The sequence below is a fragment of the Heterocephalus glaber genome, unplaced genomic scaffold (genome assembly GCF_053883595.1).
Source record: "Heterocephalus glaber isolate CG9 unplaced genomic scaffold, H.glaber_assembly_v1.0 deba00000818, whole genome shotgun sequence".
Lineage (NCBI taxonomy): Eukaryota > Metazoa > Chordata > Mammalia > Rodentia > Bathyergidae > Heterocephalus > Heterocephalus glaber.
The window spans coordinates 12,422,996-12,443,403 of NW_028258164.1; the positions used below are offsets into that span (position 1 = coordinate 12,422,996).

At 42.0% G+C, this 20,408-nt stretch overlaps 1 protein-coding gene across 2 annotated transcripts in view; it reads left to right on the plus strand.

The window, feature by feature from the left end:
* The window catches only part of Cntnap2 (contactin associated protein 2), a 2,081,788-nt gene that overhangs the window by 1,955,888 nt on the left and 105,492 nt on the right, over window positions 1–20,408 (plus strand). For both annotated transcript variants that reach the window (XM_004860475.3, XM_087207768.1), the window contains one exon: window positions 8,921–9,014. In XM_004860475.3, the coding sequence (XP_004860532.1) occupies window positions 8,921–9,014 (94 nt within the window). The remainder of the gene's footprint in view (window positions 1–8,920; window positions 9,015–20,408) is intronic.

The window sequence follows — 20,408 nt, forward strand, 5'->3', positions numbered from 1 at the left end:
AGCTTCCTTCCGGGTCTAAACTGAATATTGAGCAGTGACTATAGACTTGGCCCAAGTCTCTTTGTGCCTCTGTACTATATTTGATTGATACTACTATATTGATATACTATATTGATACTATTTCCTTCCTGTTTAGGAAAATCAAGACAACTGTCACAACCCTCTTCAAGGTCTTCCTTTAAAACTACAATGTAAATTGCAAGCTTTTGTCATAATAGGTACTTAGAAGAATTTCAGAGTCAGAAAGGTCCTTATTGGCCAAGTCAGTCCTTGCCTCTATCACTAGATATGGGAAACACAATTCTTCTTTCTAAAATACTATTTATAGGGTTTTCTGAAAATATTATTTATGGTTTTTTTCTAATTATAAAATGAAATGCATTCATTCAGGAAAGAACAGAGAGAAAAACTAAGCTAACACTCTCCCATTAGCCCCATCTCGCCTGCACAAGGACATTGGTACAGCCATTGTCTTCACTCTCCACTGGCAATCAAACATGGGGATTTAACTCTTACCTTGAAGCATTTCTTTGCAACAAAACTCCTGAAAGTAGTTAGCTATGCTGTTTTAAGTCAGCTTTTCCCATTCTATATTTTCAATCAACTTTATTGAAGTGCAAGTTGCCATGCAAGGAAATATCCACACTAAGTGCACATGTGGATGAGTTAGGACAGACATGCTACCACCACTGTCAAATTTAGAACATTTCCCACACCCTAAAAGGTTTTTCCAGGCCCCATTCCCATGAATTCACACCAACCATTATCCCAAGCAGCCACTGCTCAAATTTCTGTTTCTGTAAATCCATACATTTATTTTCCCTATTCTGTAACCTCATACAAATGGCATCATAGGTCCTGTTGGTTTTGTCTGGCTCTTTTCTCTCTGCATAAAGATTCTGATATTCATCCTTGTGTGTATCTGCAGGTGTGTTTTCCATTGCTGGGTAGTACTACCTTTATGATTTATAGCGAGTAGAACCTTTGATTGAATATGTCAGCATTGGAGGAGGAACACATGGCATACTAAATGACAAATGGCTGAATGTCACATATCAGCTATTCATTATTTCTGTTGTCCATCACTCTAAACTTCCCACAGTCCTTCTCCCCATCAGTGCTGGGCTTTCTGCTTTCCCTCTGGTTCCTTCTCTTTGGCCGCCACCTCCTTCCTCCCTCATCTCCAGATCTCCCCAACTATTATGTGCAGCAGCAAATTGATTCTTCCTAAAACTGAATGTAAACTTTTAGGCTCAGATGTTTCACAAGCCCAAAATCTTGGATTCAACTTCTCCATAAGGAAGTTGTGGTTCCAAATGACAGTTATAAAAATCTGGGATCCATGTTATGCCAGGATGATAGATGATTATTAGATAGATAGTAGATAGATAGATAGATAGATAGATAGATAGATAGATAGATAGATAGACCCCTGGGTGAATGGATGGATGGGTGGATGGATGAATAGATAGTAAACAGATATGACAGATTAAAAACTGCAACCCAAGCCATTTATGAACCAAATCCAGACCTTGCATGCTCACATTCCAAGTAGTCCCCAGTGTCTTCTGTTCACCCTGTGTTGTCTCCTCCCAATTCCTTCCAAAGCACAACCCAAGAACCAATGAGGCTGGCCACCCCCATACTCTGGGAGAGAACGGGCCTATGTTTTCCTCCTTCAGATGATTCCATTCCGCCAGACTAAGAGTTGAACCACAATGTCAGTTATTCTCTATATCAGGATATTTTAGAATCTGGAGTGGTGTTTTGTACTATGTACTGCTTGTTCCAGAAGTGATATTTTCCAAACAATGATCTAAGCACCTTGAACCCACTTGGACCATCTTCTTTTCATATCATCAGCTTCCTCCAGTCCCAGTTCACAGTGGGCTGGACAGCAAAATCTCACAAAAGTCTTCAGGTAGCAGAAGGAGGTACTAGGAGCCATGTGTCTGCCAACCAGGAGACATGGAAGAGAGACAACTTGAGCCTTAGGCCAAAGTCTCCCTCTTCCTGCAAGGAACCAGCCCTCCCTTAGCAGTCGGGATACCCTGTTATAATCACTCACCGGGGCCCTGGGGGACTATGGTGCAGGTGCAACTGCTGGACAAGTGTCACCTTCTCAGGACTGCACAAGGTAAATGCCCCCAGTGAGCCACAATTGCTCACATCCCTGGATTTAGCTAACTGTACACTCCTGGGAGAGCCACAGCTTCTGGTGAGGTCCTTGTATCTGTACCAGATGCAGCAAGTGGCCTGCGGGAAGCATCTGAGAATGAGGGCAGCCACTGGCTCAAACACACACCGGCCCAAGCTCAGCAGGTGCAACATCAGCACCACACACCTGCACCAGGCCAAAATAGCTTCCTGGCTCCTGCATTCATTTCTACTGATGGCCTCACCCAGCCTCCCAGACAGCTTGCCCAGGAACTCACCAGAATGCAAATATCAACATTCCCTGGAAGTGGGGGGCACGAATCAAAGTTACAGAGGCAAAGAAAGACTCAAACAAGAAAGGTCCCAATCAAATTGGCCAGGTCTACATTGTTTTTGACATTTTCATTCAGACTTCTTTATTCTTTTCATCTAATTCATAAATGAATTAAAATGAAGCCATAATGTTATAAAAACTATGAGCAATATTATATTTGTTAGTGTTTTCAAAAGCAACTCTCCCCAGTTTTTTATTCTTCTTCCATTTTCCTCCTTCTGCTCTTCTTCCACACATTTGTTTGTTTTTCTTTATTCCTGAAAAGTCACTTTACCAGTTATCAAAATGTGTTTTGCCTTGAGCTCTCTAGGGAAAATATGCCATAGAATATAATTCTTTGATGCTCATTATATAAATTGATATCTAAAGTACACGCAATGTGTGGAGATAACAGTTGGTGGCTATTAAAGTGATTTTAAATATAAAATTACATTACAACCATGCTGTATTCTCATATTAGACTTCACAAAGGGAGTTCAAAATATAATTACTAGATATTGATTCAGACTTTTCTTTTGCTCAAATTCTTTTATTGGTACATTTTAGGTATACAATACGTTTACATTTCTCATTGGGTGTTTGATATATCTTGATATATCTTGGTTCTTATTTTTTCCCCATTACCTGTGCGCCCTTCACCCCCTCCACCCTTCCGTATTTATGTTGACTTTGTTTCCATTTTTTCCTTTTCTCATAATTTTTCCTTTCCCTTCTTTCCTTTCCCCTTCCCCTCCCACCACCCCTACCCCTTTGGACCTTTCTTCCTATTTCAAATTATCAATTATTCATTGTAATCATTTTAATCTTTATTTACATTTTCAGTTTCTCACACTAGAGAAACAATTTGGTATTTACACGTGTGTCCTATTTATTTCACTTCAGAGTATGACCTCAATATGCATCCATTTAGCTATAAATGTCTCTAGTTTCTCATTCTTTATGGCTGAGTAGTACTCCATTTTATAGAAAAACTACATCTTCCTTATCCAGTCTCCAGTTGATGGGCACTTGGGCTTTTTCCAAGCTTTACCTATTACAAACTGTGCTACTATAAACATGGGTGCACATATATCACTGTGGTATGTTTCTTTTAATTCTTTGGGGATGATACCCAGCAGGGGGATAGCTGGGTCAAATGGGACCTCCAGCCCTAGTTCTTTGAGGTATCTCCACACTGATTTCCATAGTGGTTGCACCAGTCTGCACTCCCACCAACAATGGAGAAGGGTTCCTTTCTCCCCACAACCCCTCCAGCATTTGTTATTGGTTGATTTCTTGATAGCAGCCATTCTTTCTGGGGTGAGGTGGAATCTCAGTGTTGTTTTCATCTGCATCTCTCGAATGAGCAGTGATGTTGAACATTTTTTCATATGTTTATTTGCTGCTTTTGCTTCTTTGTCTGAGAAATGTCTGCTCATTTCAGATGCCCATTTTTAAATTGGGTCAGACATTGTTTTTAATGCTTGATAAGTGTCTTCTGAATTTTTATTTGTAAGTAAATGCACAAATCTAAAAGTACTAAATTTTTCTATCTAGATTCTTTGAAACAATTATATAGTTTTGGGGCCAGTCATATAAATGCCTTTGGAGTTTGTATCATTAATGAATGCTAGTCAGCTGTAAAATGAAAATTTATCTGCCCATTCAATGATGTTTATTTTAAAATTATGCAGATTTATTGATATAAAATCAAGTTTTCTGCTTTAAAAAAAAATCTAATGCTCTAAATATGATTTAGTGTTTTTCCAGTAGGTGGCGTACTAGACTAGAGAAAGTGATGAACGTGTGAAAGCTAATCTTTTCTTTCTACTATTTTGAGAAATTTTTGATATAAAATACAAATCACCTAATGGGCTCACTAATTCTTTTAATTGCACCAATACGGCAGGATTCCAACTGCACTTGGCCTTTAGAAGCAGAAGTATTTTACTGATTGCATTACCATAATAATGATGGCACAATGACAATAGTAATGAGTACTTATAATACCTCACATTTTAAAATTGCTTATCAACCCATATGCAAAGCCTCCTGGCATCTCTGAAAGGGAAATTCATGCATGTGAACAGCAAAGAAAGATCTGTCTCCTGAATCCTTTATTTTCAGACTCATAACTTTTTGTAAAAGAGCAACCAACCTCTGTGAGCTTGCTATTGTTACAGGGTCTCAGAATTGAAAATAGGAGGATCATGCCTTTGTGGGACTCCGCCCCACTTCCTGCCTTCCACTGATGGGCTGCAGTGAAAGAGTCCTTGAAGGACACCTGATAGGCTGTACCCTGGAACTGGATCTTGGAAGAAGATCTGCTCAAAGCCACAGGGTGCAGAAAAATACTGCTCCTAAGGTCCATAGTAGCGAATCATTCCCAAAGAACCTATTATCTGGTCCAAACTCTTGTTTTACAAGTAAGGAAACTGAAGTCCAAGATGGCTTTGTGACATTAATATCACCGCCGTTCAGTGGCACAGACAGGGTTGCTCTCAGCCCTGCCACTGCCCTCCTCCCTTACATGGAAATGTAGGAGCTACTGTACATTTCAGCCTGCGAGGGTCCCCTAGTGACACTGTCAAGGAGAAGACAGGAAGTCCTGCCTTTGTACATCTTAGTGTCCCCTAAAAGGCTCATGTGATCCAAAGTGGGGCTTTTGGAAGGAGATTGGATCATGAGACTCAGCCTTCAGCAATGCAGTGATGAGATGGTAATTTGGTGTCATGAGTGGAACTGAGCAGGCAGGGCCTAGTTAGAGGTGTGTTAGAGGGTGTGACCTGGGGCTAGATCTGGTCCCTGCCCCTTCTTCCCTGGCTCCTCCCCTCTGCTTTGCTTTCTGGCTGCCCTAGAGATTAGGAAAGGCTGCAGGAAATCTCAGACCTTTGTCTAGAGCCCCAGAAGTCCATCCCCATCATAGGCAGAGCTGCTGCAAAACTGTGTCCCTTAATCTCAGGAGAGAGTACCCAGACCCTCCATCAGTCCAAATGTCCCACACTGTCTAGGGATTTCTTCTCTGTTCCATCCCCAAAACATAAACAGCCAGATAGAATCCTTTTGAACTCTGCCAGTGCAAACTGTGGCTTAAAAATGGAAATGAATGGAAACTGCAAAATAATACCTGACCAGACATTAAAGCTTTAAATCCAATGTGTAGGACATGAGGCCCAGCCTGCATCAGTATGCTTTTAATGGCTTAATGGTAAATGTTGAGCAAATGAGTGTCCCCTTAAGTTTGTCCTGGGGCACGTGGAGGCACAGTCTTTAATTTTAATGAGACTCTGTTATACAATCTCTTATCACCTCTTAACTGCCAGCAAAATGACCACCAGCTAAATGTACAGCAAAATAGCTCACTCAGACCCCAAAGAAATTACCTTGGAATTATTACACTTAACCATGGCAAATGTACCCAGGTTCATTTGGGAAGGGGAGACACCTGGCATTTTAAGTGAAAACACAGAATTTGTCATTTTCTTGGGCTTTTCAGGTTGAGTTTTTCTTGCCTTACTTGATTTTGTCTTTTGAATGTAAGTATTTAAAATGCAGGTGATGCTCTCCCTTCCTAATTGACAGGAGAAGGCTAGTTCAGTTCAAGAGACACTGTCATCCCACCACTGGCTGACCCTTCTGTCCCTGTGGTCAGGTGTAGCTGGCTAAGAAGGCCAATCCTGCCCATTGTAACTTTGTATTTTTAAAAATAATACGAAAAGAAGTAAAGAAAACACCTATTTAATGTGTATTAAATAAAATAATGCATGAAAATCCCCATAGAAAGCCTGGTACACAGCAGTCCCTCAATACATGATCCGTCTTTCCTCCTGTTATTGGGGAACCCAAGACCACGTCTTCCTTCAAACACAGCTGGGGCAGCCACTTGCTCAGAGCATGTCGGACCTGTGCCTAGACAGGAGACAGAACTCACACAGTCGGCAAAACATGGGGTGCAAATATACGAAGTAACTGTGATAAGGGTACCTATCAGATATAGGGGCACCCGTATGCAGTTTCCTACTGGCACCCAGGGCTGAGGGAGCGGACCCCAGGACGGACAAACTTGGAGGGTATGGGCTGTTGGGAGGCAAAACTTCTTGACTTTTAGGGTCTCCAGCTGGCCCTGAGGATTAAGCTGATATAGGCAGACTAAGGGGAAGAAAGCATAGGAATTTTACACATTAAAGGGGTGATCAAAATATATGATGAATGTTTAAAATTTAAAGATATGTTACAGTAAAAGACACATTGCCATGAATCCCCCTCATTCTTTCCACTTTCTGAAGCAGTTCTGGAAGTCCTCTTTCATGATGTCTTTTTGAGATGTGATCAAAAAGATGGTCGATGCTGCTTCAAGTGCCATCCAACAGAAAGGTGGGGTTTTAAAAACATAATGTTGTGTCCTCATCCATCTTATTCACCAGTCTGGCACCATGTGACTTCTGGCTCTTCCCCAAGGTCAAAATGACTGTGAAAGGTAAATATTTTGACTGGATTCAGGACATTGAGGCAGAAATAATAGCACAACTAAAGACTCTCACGAAAGAGGACTTCCAGAACTCTTCAGAATGTGGCAAGAACTATAGGATCACTGTGTTCAAAGTGAGGGGGAGGATTTTGAGAGGGATTCATGGCAATGTGTCTTTCACTCTGATAATTTTTTAAATTTAAACATTCACCATATTTTCCTTATGAAGAAAGTGAAAGTTTTAAAAGCAGGCCTCAGCGCTGGAACACAAAGTAGCAGTTGTGAGAAACTGACTAAGATATTTGCGGATAGGGGCCTAAAAGCAGCTGAAAGTGATTGTAAGATTTGTTGTGCAAATTTCTAAAAGCCTTGCCCCTCCATTTTGCCCTTGCTAATGAAAGAATATACATTAAAAAATTACCATTAATGATCACCAAGAGAGACTTCCCTGAAAATCTGTAGTACTATCTATAATGAATATTTATTTTGTAACCATTTTTAAGTTTTTAACAAAATGGGTTTAATGATAAGAAGTACTTGAGGAGATCGTCACCCTGAGGCTTTGTAGGATAGGCCATTGCCAGGGACTTTTGACAATTAAGACGATAAAGCTGCAGTTACCCATTGGTGCCATCAGATGGCGCCAAAGCAGCCAGCGAATGTTTACCTGCAGACACAGCCTTTGCTCCAAAGAAATTTTATCAGATTTTTAAATAGTCAAGATTCTCTGGCTGGAATAAGTGTCTTATTAGTGATGCATTTGACACTATAGAACATTTTTCAAAATGACAATCAAATATCCGCATGTCTGCTTTAATAGGTTTCTTTTTTTCTCTTTGAACTTTTGCTGCAGTCCTACACATGCACAAAAACTTACAGTACCAGTTCTTCAGGTCGAAACTCTCAAAAATCCTGTCGATGGGATGACTCAGACACTTCACCTTGCCTGTTCAGCGATCTCGGAGTTTCTACAGAGCAGTTGCCCGAGCCAGCTGTACATAAGCATTAATAACAAATGGTTATTCTCCAAAGACTGTAGTTCCCAATGTGGTGGGAGACTCACTCATTCCCTGCACTTTCTCCTTGACACCTTGCCTGACATGAGGGCACAGCTGGTCCTCCATCTTTGCCAGCGGGAGGGTTTCACCTCATTAGTCCCAGTCACTAGCAAGGACTGGAGTGTAGCAGTTTTAGGGGCTGTGCAGCCGCCTTCAACAAGTGGCTGCTTGTTCTGGCTCCTTGCTCTACATAATCCATGTGGTTTCCATGGGAATGCAGAGTAGGGGAGCAAAGCCTGTTTTATGATCCACACCCTTCCTTCAGCCACCCTCAGCAGGGGTGGAACTCATTTACAAAGAATGAATGGGGTCAAAGGAGGTTTTTCACAAGTGGACACAGAAAAACTCAGAAAGCTCTGGAGAAACTTGGCTAGACTGTTATTAAAAGCTCAAAATACACAGCAAGGGAAAAGCAAGAAAACTGTGTTGAATTGCAGTATTGATGTGTGTGTGTGTGTGCGCGCGCGCGCACGCACGTGCATCTGAAGATCAACATTGCCCTGTATGTATGCAAAAGTGAAGGAAATAGTTCAGTGAAAGGATCCTTAAGAAAACTCAAAGCTATGGGTTTAGCTCTGGAGTCAGCACTAGACATTGGCTCAAGCAGATTTCGTTCCATTAAAATGAGCAAAGATATTAATTCAACAGGTAGATCATCCACTTAAACTGTCCACCACCACTGGAGGCCAACTCAGAAAGGGTCTTCACTTACTAAGCTCAAATTCTTTTCAAATAACCACTCTCCACCGCCAAGGAGGAAGAGGTGGACTTCCATTTTCTCAGGCTGCATTGCAGAGTCTGTGCTGATGAAATAAGATATCAGGAAGCCAAGGTTCAAAGAGTGATGTCATCCCCCGGGAAGATTTGATTCCAGTGCAGGATAGCGCCATTTTCCTAACAGTGTCCCTTGTTTCCTTCCTGCAGCTTGATCATTATCCTTCTGTGAGTTACCATCTGCCAAGTTCATCCGACACACTGTTCAATTCTCCCAAGTCGCTCTTTCTTGGAAAAGTTATAGGTAAGAATTTGGTTCATTAGGTATAAACGTCTGTGAGGAACGCATCTGGTATGGGAATTATGTTAGCTGATGTGAATTTGCATTTTAACATTATCAGGTAAAATTTTCTCCTTAGGGTCAGTCATGGGCATATTCTCCATGAAGAGTGTTAAACTGATTCTGAGTGGTGTCCAAGTGAAGCATCATCAAATCATCTTTGGGGCAATTGCTCATGTGATATTTTCTAAAGCTACCAATTCACTTCTGGACACAATGTGATTGGGGCTAGGGGCTTCTGAGTCTGGGACAGAAATGGAGTCAGCATTATTTGGCATGTAGATTAACTAGGACACAACGATGTCTATGGCTTTTGTACATAAAATGTGCTCTTTGGTTTATTAGAGAAACTAGGAGCAGTATATAACTTTTTCTTTATGTAAGCATGTCAACATGATTCTCTTTTCCTCTCTCTCACAAGAAAGCTAGTTGATATTATTTGCAAAATATTTGCTAATGTAATAGGAATTAGAATGCCCTTTCCCTGTGTGTGATTGAATTTAGGAGCCCCCTCTGCCCTTCTCTTCCATAGAGGAGGTCAGTGTTATCCAAGTGAAAATACACATGTGATCAGTTAAGAAATTTTAAACGTTTAAATGTGAAGTCAATGACATTGCTTTTTACATGAAAATGGGTATGATGAACCCATTTCCAAGATGGAAATGAAGTTGGTGGTGATGTATGCGCTGGGGAGAAGTCATTCCTTGTATCCAGTGGGTAGTGGTAATGTTACCCATCCAGGCCCACTTTGCCCACCACCCAGTTTGCCAGTCCCTGAAGCCATGAATTTTGCACAAGATATTATTCACAAGACAGCCAAACATGAGGAGAAGCCCTCCCCACTCAAAAGCACCTCCCCAAGAATAGGATTTAGGATTATTTAAGGGTTTAAAAAAAATGATGGACACTTGGGCTGTTTCCCAGCTTTAGCTATTACAAACTGTGCCACCATAAACATGGGTGCACATATATCGCTGTGGTATGATTCTTTTAATTCTTTGGGGAAGATACCCAGCAGGGGAATAGCTGGGTCAAATGGGACCTCCAGTCCTAGTTCTTTGAGGTATCTCCACACTGATTTCCATAGTGGTTGCACCAATCTGCACTCCCACCAACAATGGAGAAGGGTTCCTTTCTCCCCACAACCCCGCCAGCATTTGTTATTGGTTGATTTCTTGATAGCAGCCATTCTTTCTGGGGTGAGGTGGAATCTCAGTGTTGTTTTCATCTGCATCTCTCGAATGACCGATGATGTTGAACATTTTTTCATATGTTTATTTGCTGCTTTTTACTTCTTTGTCTGAGAAATGTCTGTTCATTTCAGATGCCCATTTTTGAAAGAAAATTTGGTTTTTTTATAAAATGGAGTACTACTCAGCCGTAAAGAACGAGAAACTGGAGACATTTATAGCTAAGTGGATGCATATTGAGGCCATACTCTTAAGTGAAATAAATAGGACACACGTGTGAATACTGAATAGTTTCTCTGGTGTGAGAAACTGAAAGTGTAAATAAGGATTAAAATGATTAAAACGAATAATTGATAATTTGAAATAGGAAGAAAGGTCCTAGGGGTGGTGGGAGGGGAAGGGGAAAGGAAAGAAGGGAAAGGAAAAATTATGAGAAAAGAAAAAAATGGAAACGAAGTTTTTGTAAATAGGGAAGGCTGGAGGGGGTGAAGGGTGCACAGGTAATGGGGAAAAAATAAGAACCAAGATCCACCATGTACAGGTACAAGCACCCAATGATAAATGTAAACATATTGTATACCTAAAATGTACCAATAAAAGAACTTAAGGGAAAAAAATGAGAGTGATCAGAGCTATGGGGGAAGATGATTGGAGATTTTTAAATGTGACATCATCTGTGGTTTGAACATGAGTGATCCATCTTCATGGCTCTTCATAAGCAAGCTCACAACATGGTGGCCTCGATGTGCTTGTGGGTGGCATTTTGAGCTCTCTGACATCTAAAGGTCGCTTATGGAACAAAGGGCTTGCTGGTTTCAGACAGTTTGAGCCAAGACAAGGCTATCTCCAAATCTGTAAAAAATATATATATAATCATTATAGAGGTGAACTTCCTTTGGTTTGTGGTTTGGTTTAGTTTTGTTTCATCGGGGATCTGGCAATAATGGAATAAAAAGGATATAGGATTAGCAATCAGGCAGAGTTGGTTGGACTTGAATGCAGCCCTGTCTCTGTTGACATCGTGAGCCTGTTACTTTAATGCTTTGTTACTTTAAATTCTCAGAGGCTGGATTTTCTTGAAAGTGAGATGAAGAACGTGAGTGCTCATTTGTAGGTTGTTAGCTCCCTCCCTCCCTTAGTTATCTCAGGGTTGAGATTGTAGTCTGTCTTCTTTAAACTTTATTTTTCAATCTATTTGCAGCAGCAGGATTAGCGCCTGGCATACAGAAAGTGTTCAAAAAAGATTTCTGGAGCAAATAGACTATTGTCTTAACATTAAGCTGATCACATCTTAGGGCTCATCCAACACAATGCCTGATTCATAAGTAATGAAAATAATTGCCATTGTTTGATGCTGTTGCTGGTCAGCCATAATGTTACATGCTGTATGTGTACGACTCTACACTCCTCCAAACACCACCCCAAACCATTGCTACCCTTCTTATGGTTTAGATCCATAATGTCTTCCCAAAGTCTCCTGTGTTGAGAGCTGATGAGCTTTGGGAAAGTAATTGGTTCATGAGGGTTCTAACCTCACCAAGTGGAAGAGACCATTGGTGAGTTCACTAGCTGAATGGGCTTTTAGGAGGTGAAGACTAATTGACTAATTGGATGAAGCAGGTCACTGTGGCTTTCAAGTGTTTATTTTGTCTCTGGCCCCTTCCTCTCTGGAGCATTCTATCTTTGCTTCCTGGCTGCTATGAGGTGAGCAGCTTAGCTCCACCATGCCCTTCCATCATGATGTTCTGCCCTGCCTCAGGTCCATGCCAGTGAAACCAGCTGACCATGGACTGGAACCTCTGAAACTGTGAGCCAAAATAACTTTTCCTTCTTTAAGTTGGAAGAAATTCTCAGGTATTTTGATCACAGTGATGCAGTACTAACACAACCCTTGTGCTATCAAGAAGGGCACCCAGGCTCAGAACTATTATGTTTCTTTCCTTAAAGAAGTTTCCCAGCAGTGATACTGTTGACATTTAGGATCAAAAGTTCTGCTCTGGGGCTGCCCTGTGCATTGCAGCATCCTCAGCCTTCACTCATGATACAAGCAAATCCTAAAGTTTCAACAACCAAAAGAAGCTCCAGACATTTCTAAAAGTCCCTCCACAAGGGCAAAATCACCATTTGAGAATCACTGACTTAAAGACACCCAGCTAGTCCACTTGAAGCTGGTGTTTGACAAGTGTGATGTGTAACACGGTAAGCTCAGCTTTGCCTGATAATACTTGCATGTTTCACAATGACAAAAAAGCAAGAAAGACATCATTGTACACACTGAGAATAAAATTCTGCTAATATAATCAAAGGAGTTACAGGTGGACCCAAGGAAGGAACTTTGGGTGCCTAGGGAGGCCAGTCATTAGCCACCCCTTCAAGCTAATAATCCTTAAATGTTTGATCATGTAATAGGGCCAGAATCAGCAAGGAGTGTTTTAAATTTTCCTTTGAAACTAACATGACTTCACTGAGTGACAACCCTGTTTGCATTCCCCAGCTATGTAAATATTCATCTGGCAAGATGACTTGAACTTACAACAGGTATCTCGTACTCCAGCAAGTCCCTAGAGACTGATGCCCTCCAGTCGTTGCTTTGCTAGGTCAGCTGCTAACCAGAAACTGATCCTGTGAAAGAAAGAGAAGGAGATGGAGCTAAATAAGTAATGTGGCTTCACACTGAGCTCTTTGATGAACACTGCTTGGAAAAGGACACATAAGAAGGATTAAAAAAACAGAAGCTACTCAGGGACAAATGTGAGCTTTATAAAAGGAGTGGAGGAAATACAATTTAGGTGTAAAAGTGAGATCACTGTCAAGTGCCACATAAGTTTAGCATGGATTCTTGCACATCTCTAAGCCCTTCCAGCAGAAAGTCAAGGTTACCAGCCATCAGAAAAGGCTCACAGAGTAGAAATTATATCCATTCTTATCACTTACTGCCTGAGTGACATCCCAGACTTTATGTATCTGGTTTTTAGCAATACAGTCAATAATCTGTCCCCAAAAACCTGTAGACCAAGGAAGATAAATATAATTTGAAGTCTGAATGAGGCCCTCTCTCTTTCACTTTTTCCAATATTTCTGCCAATGTTTTGGGTAAAGACACAAGTTTAGTAAGTTTGCAAATGACACCCAATTGAGAGGGATGGTCCAGTATACTGGAGTAGAGAAAACACTGCACAAGTATCTTGACAGAAACATAACATAAAAATAATGAGATAAAATATTATAGAGAGAAACTTAATTCTTGCATTTTAACCAAAAAAAAGAAAGACAGAAAAAAGAAAGCACTTAACTAAAATCAAGCAGTTAAGTGGAAGATGAGAAATTTTTGGTGTCCAGAAAAAAAATCTCATAGGCTGGATTCATGGAGAATTTGATATGTCCGAATATTGTTACCGTGTGTGATGGGGTCCTAGATCGATTCCTAGGCTCTTGTGCACAATGAACAAAGATTTGGGCATGGCACATGACAGTGAGGAAACAACAGTGACAGTACAGTCGGAGTGAGAAGGCTGGTGCTGGTAAAAGGAAAATGGTACAAGGGCTGAGGGCATAGGGTCTAGGGATCCCCCACTGGGTCGTTTAGGGCATGACTGACAGGCTGCTGTCATGTCAGCTGTGTCTATTGCCCACATCCTTTCTGTAGTTCACTCTGTTGTAATTGGATGTGTGAGATGCAGTCCATATGCATGAACCCTCAATGAGCCCCAGGTAAAGAAATATTACTATAGATCATGCAGGAGGTTTGGGACTCATGGGCCCTGGTTAGGGATTTTTGGAATTTTCTAGGGCAGGCAGGCTCAAAAGTCCTTGCTTTTCTGGGTCAGGGATTTAGCTCAGTGGTGCCATGCCTGCCTTGTAGCACAAGGTCCTGAGTTTAATCCCTGGTTGCAGGGGCCGGGGGGGGCCTTTCTTTTTCTTAACCTGCCTCCAGATAAGCCCTGGGACAAGGTGGAAGGGTGTTTGACCCTGCGGTGTTACCTAGTTCAGGTAAGTGGACGGGAGTGGCTCTATAGCCTCAGCTGTACTATCTACATTATTGTGGTGACTGATTTTTAAATGAATACAATATCAAGGTGCATTGAGAGGAGGATGTCTAGAGCAAGGATATTAATCTGAGAAGACCAGACAGACACAAGATAAAAGAAAAATCAAAATCCTGGGATATTTATCCAGAAAAAGAGGTGGCTTGAGAGAAGCAAAAGAATCAGTTTCCAGTCTTTGACAACCACTTCATGAAGGAAGGATTAGACTCCGTGGAGATTGACTGGACAGGACTGCAGGGGGCCAGCGAGCAAAGAGTGTGAAGCAGAACATTTCAGCTCCATGGAAGGAGGAGTTTCCTAAGAGTTGCAGCAACTCACAAATGAGTGGCGTCTATTTTGAGGTAGTGGACCGCATTATGGTGAGTATTCGACAAAGACGAAATGGAAATTTGGACTCTACACTAAGGAGCTTTTGGGTTGAGACAAACCAGATTAGATGAACCCCAAATACCCTGGAAACTTGAAGATTTGTGGTGGGAGTAAGTTTCTTTTCTGAAAGAGTGAGAAATGCAATTGTAAAGTAAGAGGGATGGCCTATTCCACTTGAGATCTGAGGGACGATTATACTTAGGCTTCTTGATACCACACGCTATGTGGATGGATTACAGATATGAATGTAGGAGAATATCAATATATACCACTCATCACATCACTGTAAATTCTACCTTATTAGAATGTATTCAGAGCAGTACTCGTTTTCCTTTTAGAAAGTTATTACTGAGCCCACTTTTATTAAATTCTTTTGAAATTAACTGTTTGTGCCATGCTGTAACTCACAGTAGTATAAAATCATAATGAAGTAGATCAATTCTATTATAAAAAGGCAATTACTCCTCTGTGAGAGACAGAGAGGCTGTGCTTAGAAAGAAGTTGAGCTCTAATGTAGATTAATTACTGCTCTACTGACACTGCAGTGCCTTGGGAGGTTAAAAAAAAAAAATAGGTGAGCTTATATCTACTTTAATTTAATATAGTTGGTAGGTCATCTTGGTCCCAGATCCTAATGTTTGCCAAACTACTTCATTATCCAAAGCAACTCTGATCAGAGATGCATCTACCAGTAGGAATTCTATGATTTCCATCATAATCCAAACTTTGAATGGTATGATTCTATACTACTTTCTATAGATGAGAAATCTTTATTCAAGGATTTTCCAAAACCTTCTGGAACTTTGGTAAAGCCTCACACAGAAGGAAATTGTGCTTTTGTCCATTCATTGGGAAAGTGGCATTCTGTGGTAAGCATTACATTGCTCGCTGGATATTTCTGCCCAAAATGTGATGGATGTTAAAAAAAAAAAAAAAAAAAAATGTGACTTCCAGACTAGAACATTTCATTACTGATGGAAAACTTTTATCACTGTGGTATGGTGACTGGCAAACCTCAGTCATTGACCCACTTACCTGGGCCCCTCTGTGACCACAATGAACAGAGAACCCTCTTGACTCATAATGAACATAGAGCATGAGAAAGAAAAAGAATACCTTTACTTTGTTAAGCTACCAAGACTACAGGACTTGGGCCAGGGATTTAGCTCAGTGGTTCTGGTGCCTGCCTCGCAAGCACAAGTTCTGAGTTCGATCCCCAGTACCAAAAAATAAAAAGACTACAGGGCTATTTGTTATATGGTATGGCCTAGTCTTTCCTAACTGATACATAAAGATTGCATCTAAGAAGACACTTTGTTACCCTACACTTGGGTCTTAGGTTTTATTCTGCCACTCACCAACTGTATGACTGGCAATTTCCTCTCATCTTGTGCATCATTTTCTTTGTGTTTAAAATAGGAAAAGTAATTGTCCCTACCTCACAGGAGTCAACAAAGTAATACATGTTTAACGGGCAGCGTAGTATCTGACAAATAAATATCAGTTATTTTTATTCCATCATTATTAAACAAGTATGTATTCGTCATGGTCAGGTGCCTGGAACTGTATAATGCCAGAGTATCAGTATCATTGTATAATCCTCTGGAGTATCAGTAGTGTCCAAGGCAGCCACAGTTCCCACCTTTGGTGGGCCTAAGTTCTAGCTGGAAAAGGAAACAATGAAAGAGCAGTTAGAGCCAGAAGGACGAGCAGCAGGGTAAATGGAAGATGGAAGTATAGGTATTCCAGAATAGCCTAGTTCCAGTGCAGGGAACCCACCCCCAGGTGCCATGAGACTGAAGAAGAGAAGCAGACAGATCCAAGACTGCACAGAGTGTGATTTATTGGAGACTTACTGACAGAAATGTGGTCCTGGGCAGCAGCAATGTGGCCTGCTGCAATGTGGGTCAGAAGGGGAGAATGACATCCATACAGCAGAGCTCTTTGGGAGCAAGTAGGAAAAGCTCTTAACCCAGTCCAGGAGTGAGAGAAGGCATGCCAGAGAAGTGATCTCTAAAGGGAGAGAGGGGTGATAAGAAGTTGAAAATCATTTAGTGGGGCCAGGGATATAGCTCAGTGGTTCCACCACCTGCCTCATTAAGTGCAAGGTCCTGAGTTCGAGCTCCGATACCAAAAAAAAAAAATCATTTAGTGAAGGACTGGAGTGAAGTAGAGGGCAGGGAAAAGAGAGGGCTTTCAGGAAGCAATTGCTGCACAACAAGCCATCTAAATCTTTGTGTCTCAAAACAATAATGTGCTATTTCTCACAATCCTGAGTTGACAGGGTGGTTGCAAGGCTTTGCTTGGTTTCAGCTAGGTGCAAGGACATTGTATTCAGCTTGACATGACTGCAACCACTATAAATCATAAGTCCCGTGATTGGCCTCGAGTGACCCTGGTCAGTTCTTCCTGCACTGTGGCCTTGCTCACATGGTCAGCAGCAAAGTAGGCCCAGCCATCCAGTAGTTTAACTGGGGTGACCATGGAGGATCCCTAAAAGCTCCACAAACTAGATTTTGGGCTACCTTCCAGCACAGAGGCCAGGCTCCAAAAAGCAAAGGTGGAAGCTGGAGGTCTCTAAGACCCACCCTTAGGAGTTATATACATCACTTTAGCTGCTGGCTCTCGGCCAAAGGAGATGTATAAAAGAGAATGGTGGAGCGGAAGGGATGGTTGTGGCCACCTTTAGAAACACAGCCTGCTGTGAGGAACATTTGAGGAACCACCAGGATCATTCAAAATGTTTGAAACATGGATGCAAAGAGCCAGTTGATAAAGAAGAAGTCGGATATGGTGGCATGTGCCTGTTATCCCAGCACTCTGGGAGACTGAGGCAGGAGGATCAAAAGTTCAAGCCTTACCTGGAAGACTTCCAGACTTAAGACCCTGCCAAATAAATAAATAAAACTCGGGATGGAGGCTTGGTGCAAAGGCCAATACTGAAGAAAGAAAAAGAAAAGAAAGAAGGAAAGAAAGAAAGAAAGGAAGGAAGGAAGGAAGGAGAAAGGAAAGGAAAGGAAAAGAAAAGAAAGAGAGAAGGAGAGAGGGAGAGAGGAAGGGAGGGAAGGAGAGAGAAAGAAAGAAAGAAAGGAAGGAAGGAAGGAAGGAGAAAGGAAAGGAAAGGAAAAGAAAAGAAAGAGAGAAGGAGAGAGGGAGAGAGGAAGGGAGGGAAGGAGAGAGAAAGAAAGAAGGAGAAAGAAAGAAAGAAAGAAAGAAAGAAAGAAAGAAAGAAAGAAAGAAAGGAAGGAAGGAAGGAAGGAAAGAAAGGTTGAGAGAGGAGGAGGAGGAAGAGAAGGGAGCAGAGATAATGTCGGAGCAGCCTCTATAAATAGAGCCACGGGTCTCAAATTGCCAGGGACAGTTCCATTATACCCCCTGCCAGCAGAAATCCTCACTCTCATTGCAAAAATGTGACTGCATGGACTGATAAACTATGTGGTCACCTTTCTTGCCATGGATTCTCCCAAGAGGATCCCTTGAGAATTGGATTTTAACAGAAGAGTTTGATCTGGGAGATGACCCATAAAACAGAAATCGGGGCACTGAGAAATGAGAGCGGGAGGGGAAGGGCACACCACCAAGCTTTCACCACCGTGGACCCCTGGAGCACGATCTTGGGGGACAGGGCATATGGTCCCTCCCGGTTCTCAGCCAAGGCACCAGGAATCCAGGGCACCCCTCCACTTCCTTCCCACCCCACACTGGAGAGTGCTGCTTCCCCTGGTCACCTTGGGCTTGCCCTCTACTCACACCCAACATGCTCCAAGTCTCGAGGAGCATGCAGAGGATAGGAATCCAGTCTATGCCCTTGACAAAAGTAAGTTCAGGGCACTGACACATCTGCCATATTTGTGGATTTATTTATACATCTTGTTAAGGTTTTAATGTTATCTTGGGAGTGAAAGAGAATAGAAGAACAATTTTTTTTAATTTTTTTATTTTAATCAAGAGAATAACCTAGGCCAGGGATTTAGCTCAGTGGTTCTCCTGCCTACCTTGCAAGCAGAAGGCTCAAAGTTCGATCCCCGGTACCAAAAAAAAGAGAGAGAGAGAGTAACCTGATTGTACTGGCACCATAGATAAGTAACACCATCTGGGGACTGGAAAATGCACAGTGGGGAAGGAGAGGCTGCAGGAGGCCAGATTGGGGGTTGCTATGGTTATAACGGAGTTGCACATTGTAATGCACAGGATGGTGTGGAGGTGCAGAGAACCTGCACTGTCTTTCTTTGTCCACGGTGATGTGGTTTCCTGCATGATGGAGACTAGTAGCTACGTGTGCAATCTACTGTAAAGTGAGCCAGACTCGGTCTTGTAAACCTTCCCTCTAGTGCTCTGTCCATCTGGAATGGAATGTTCAGTCTCTCAAGGGGCTTTCACTACCCCTTGCTTCCTTCCATAAGATGGGACCAGGTGTGGGGAAGACAGAAGGAAACAGGCAGTGAGATGCTGTAGCTTAGGTGTTTGTGGACAGGTAGGAACCTGGATTCACCTGGACATTGAGTTTGTCCAGGTGGCAGGTGGCAGGTGGCAGGTAGCAGGTGGCCTCCAGCCTAGTGTCCTGTACCTGTATCTGTATAGTCCCCAGCAATGCTTCTGCCCTCAGAGGTGAAGCCTGTGATTGAAGAGCATAACATGGAGCATCTGCCCTTGCTTCCTTTCCTTACTGCTGTCCCCTTAGCCCTCACTAGAGAGAGACCCAGAAGTCTCTGTCCCATCTTCCACCCTCCCCATGGCAGGCTCTTCTGCTCTGCTTCTTCTTTTCCTTGTAGCCTTCTTTGCTTTTATTTCCTGTATCAGCTATTGATAAGGAAGGGAAGAGGGAGGGGGAGAAGGGATGGAGAAAGAACCATCTAACAGATAACTGCCATCCGGTGGCTTGCTTGCTGATCTGAGGGTCACTCAGGGTTGAGTGGCCCTGCTGTGATTGGCTGCTCCTTGTCCTGGGACCAGAGCTGCCCAGCCCACACTCTCCCAAGCCACTGCCAGACATGAGACTGCAAACCCATTTGGATGAGCATGTTTGGAGCCTTGGGTCTCAGCATCCCAGTGTCCAAAATAAGTCATGTGGCCAAATCCAGAGTCCAAGGGAAGGGAAACAGACTCTGTATCTCATGAGAGGAACAGCAAAGTCACATGGCAATGGTTATTATAATAGGACAGCACAAGGAACTCTTCTGACGTTGGAATTGTCCACTAGCTTGACTATGGTAGTAGACAATTAAACCTACTGAAGAGATGGAATTTTGCTGAATTAAATACACAAGCACAAATGAGTACTAAATCTGAATAACAGCAGTGGATTGTAACAATGCTATTACCTTGATTGTGATATTGTACCATATAACTTTTCAAAATGTTTTCACTAGGAGAAACTGGGCAAAATATGCCAGGTATCTACCTGTGTGTCTTCTTAAAACTTCATGTGATTCTATAATTGTCCCCCAAATGTTTTAACTGAAAAAGCAGTATAATTAAGAGAAGATCCAGTCCATCCTCTTCTGTTAGAGTCATTTATTCATGAGATGACTGCTACCAAATGTCACTAAGGGACCAGCACCTTAGACCGTGGAAAGAATAAGCCATCTACTCCTCTTTACCTTCCTGCCTTAGTAGAGATTAGGAAACACACAGGAATTGAGTATTCGTTTACAGCTTAAAATTTTATAGTTCTTTTAAAATTGTTATTGAAGAGAATAATTAATATAATACATTTCTTAAAATGGAGATGGAGAAAATGTAGTAAATTGAAC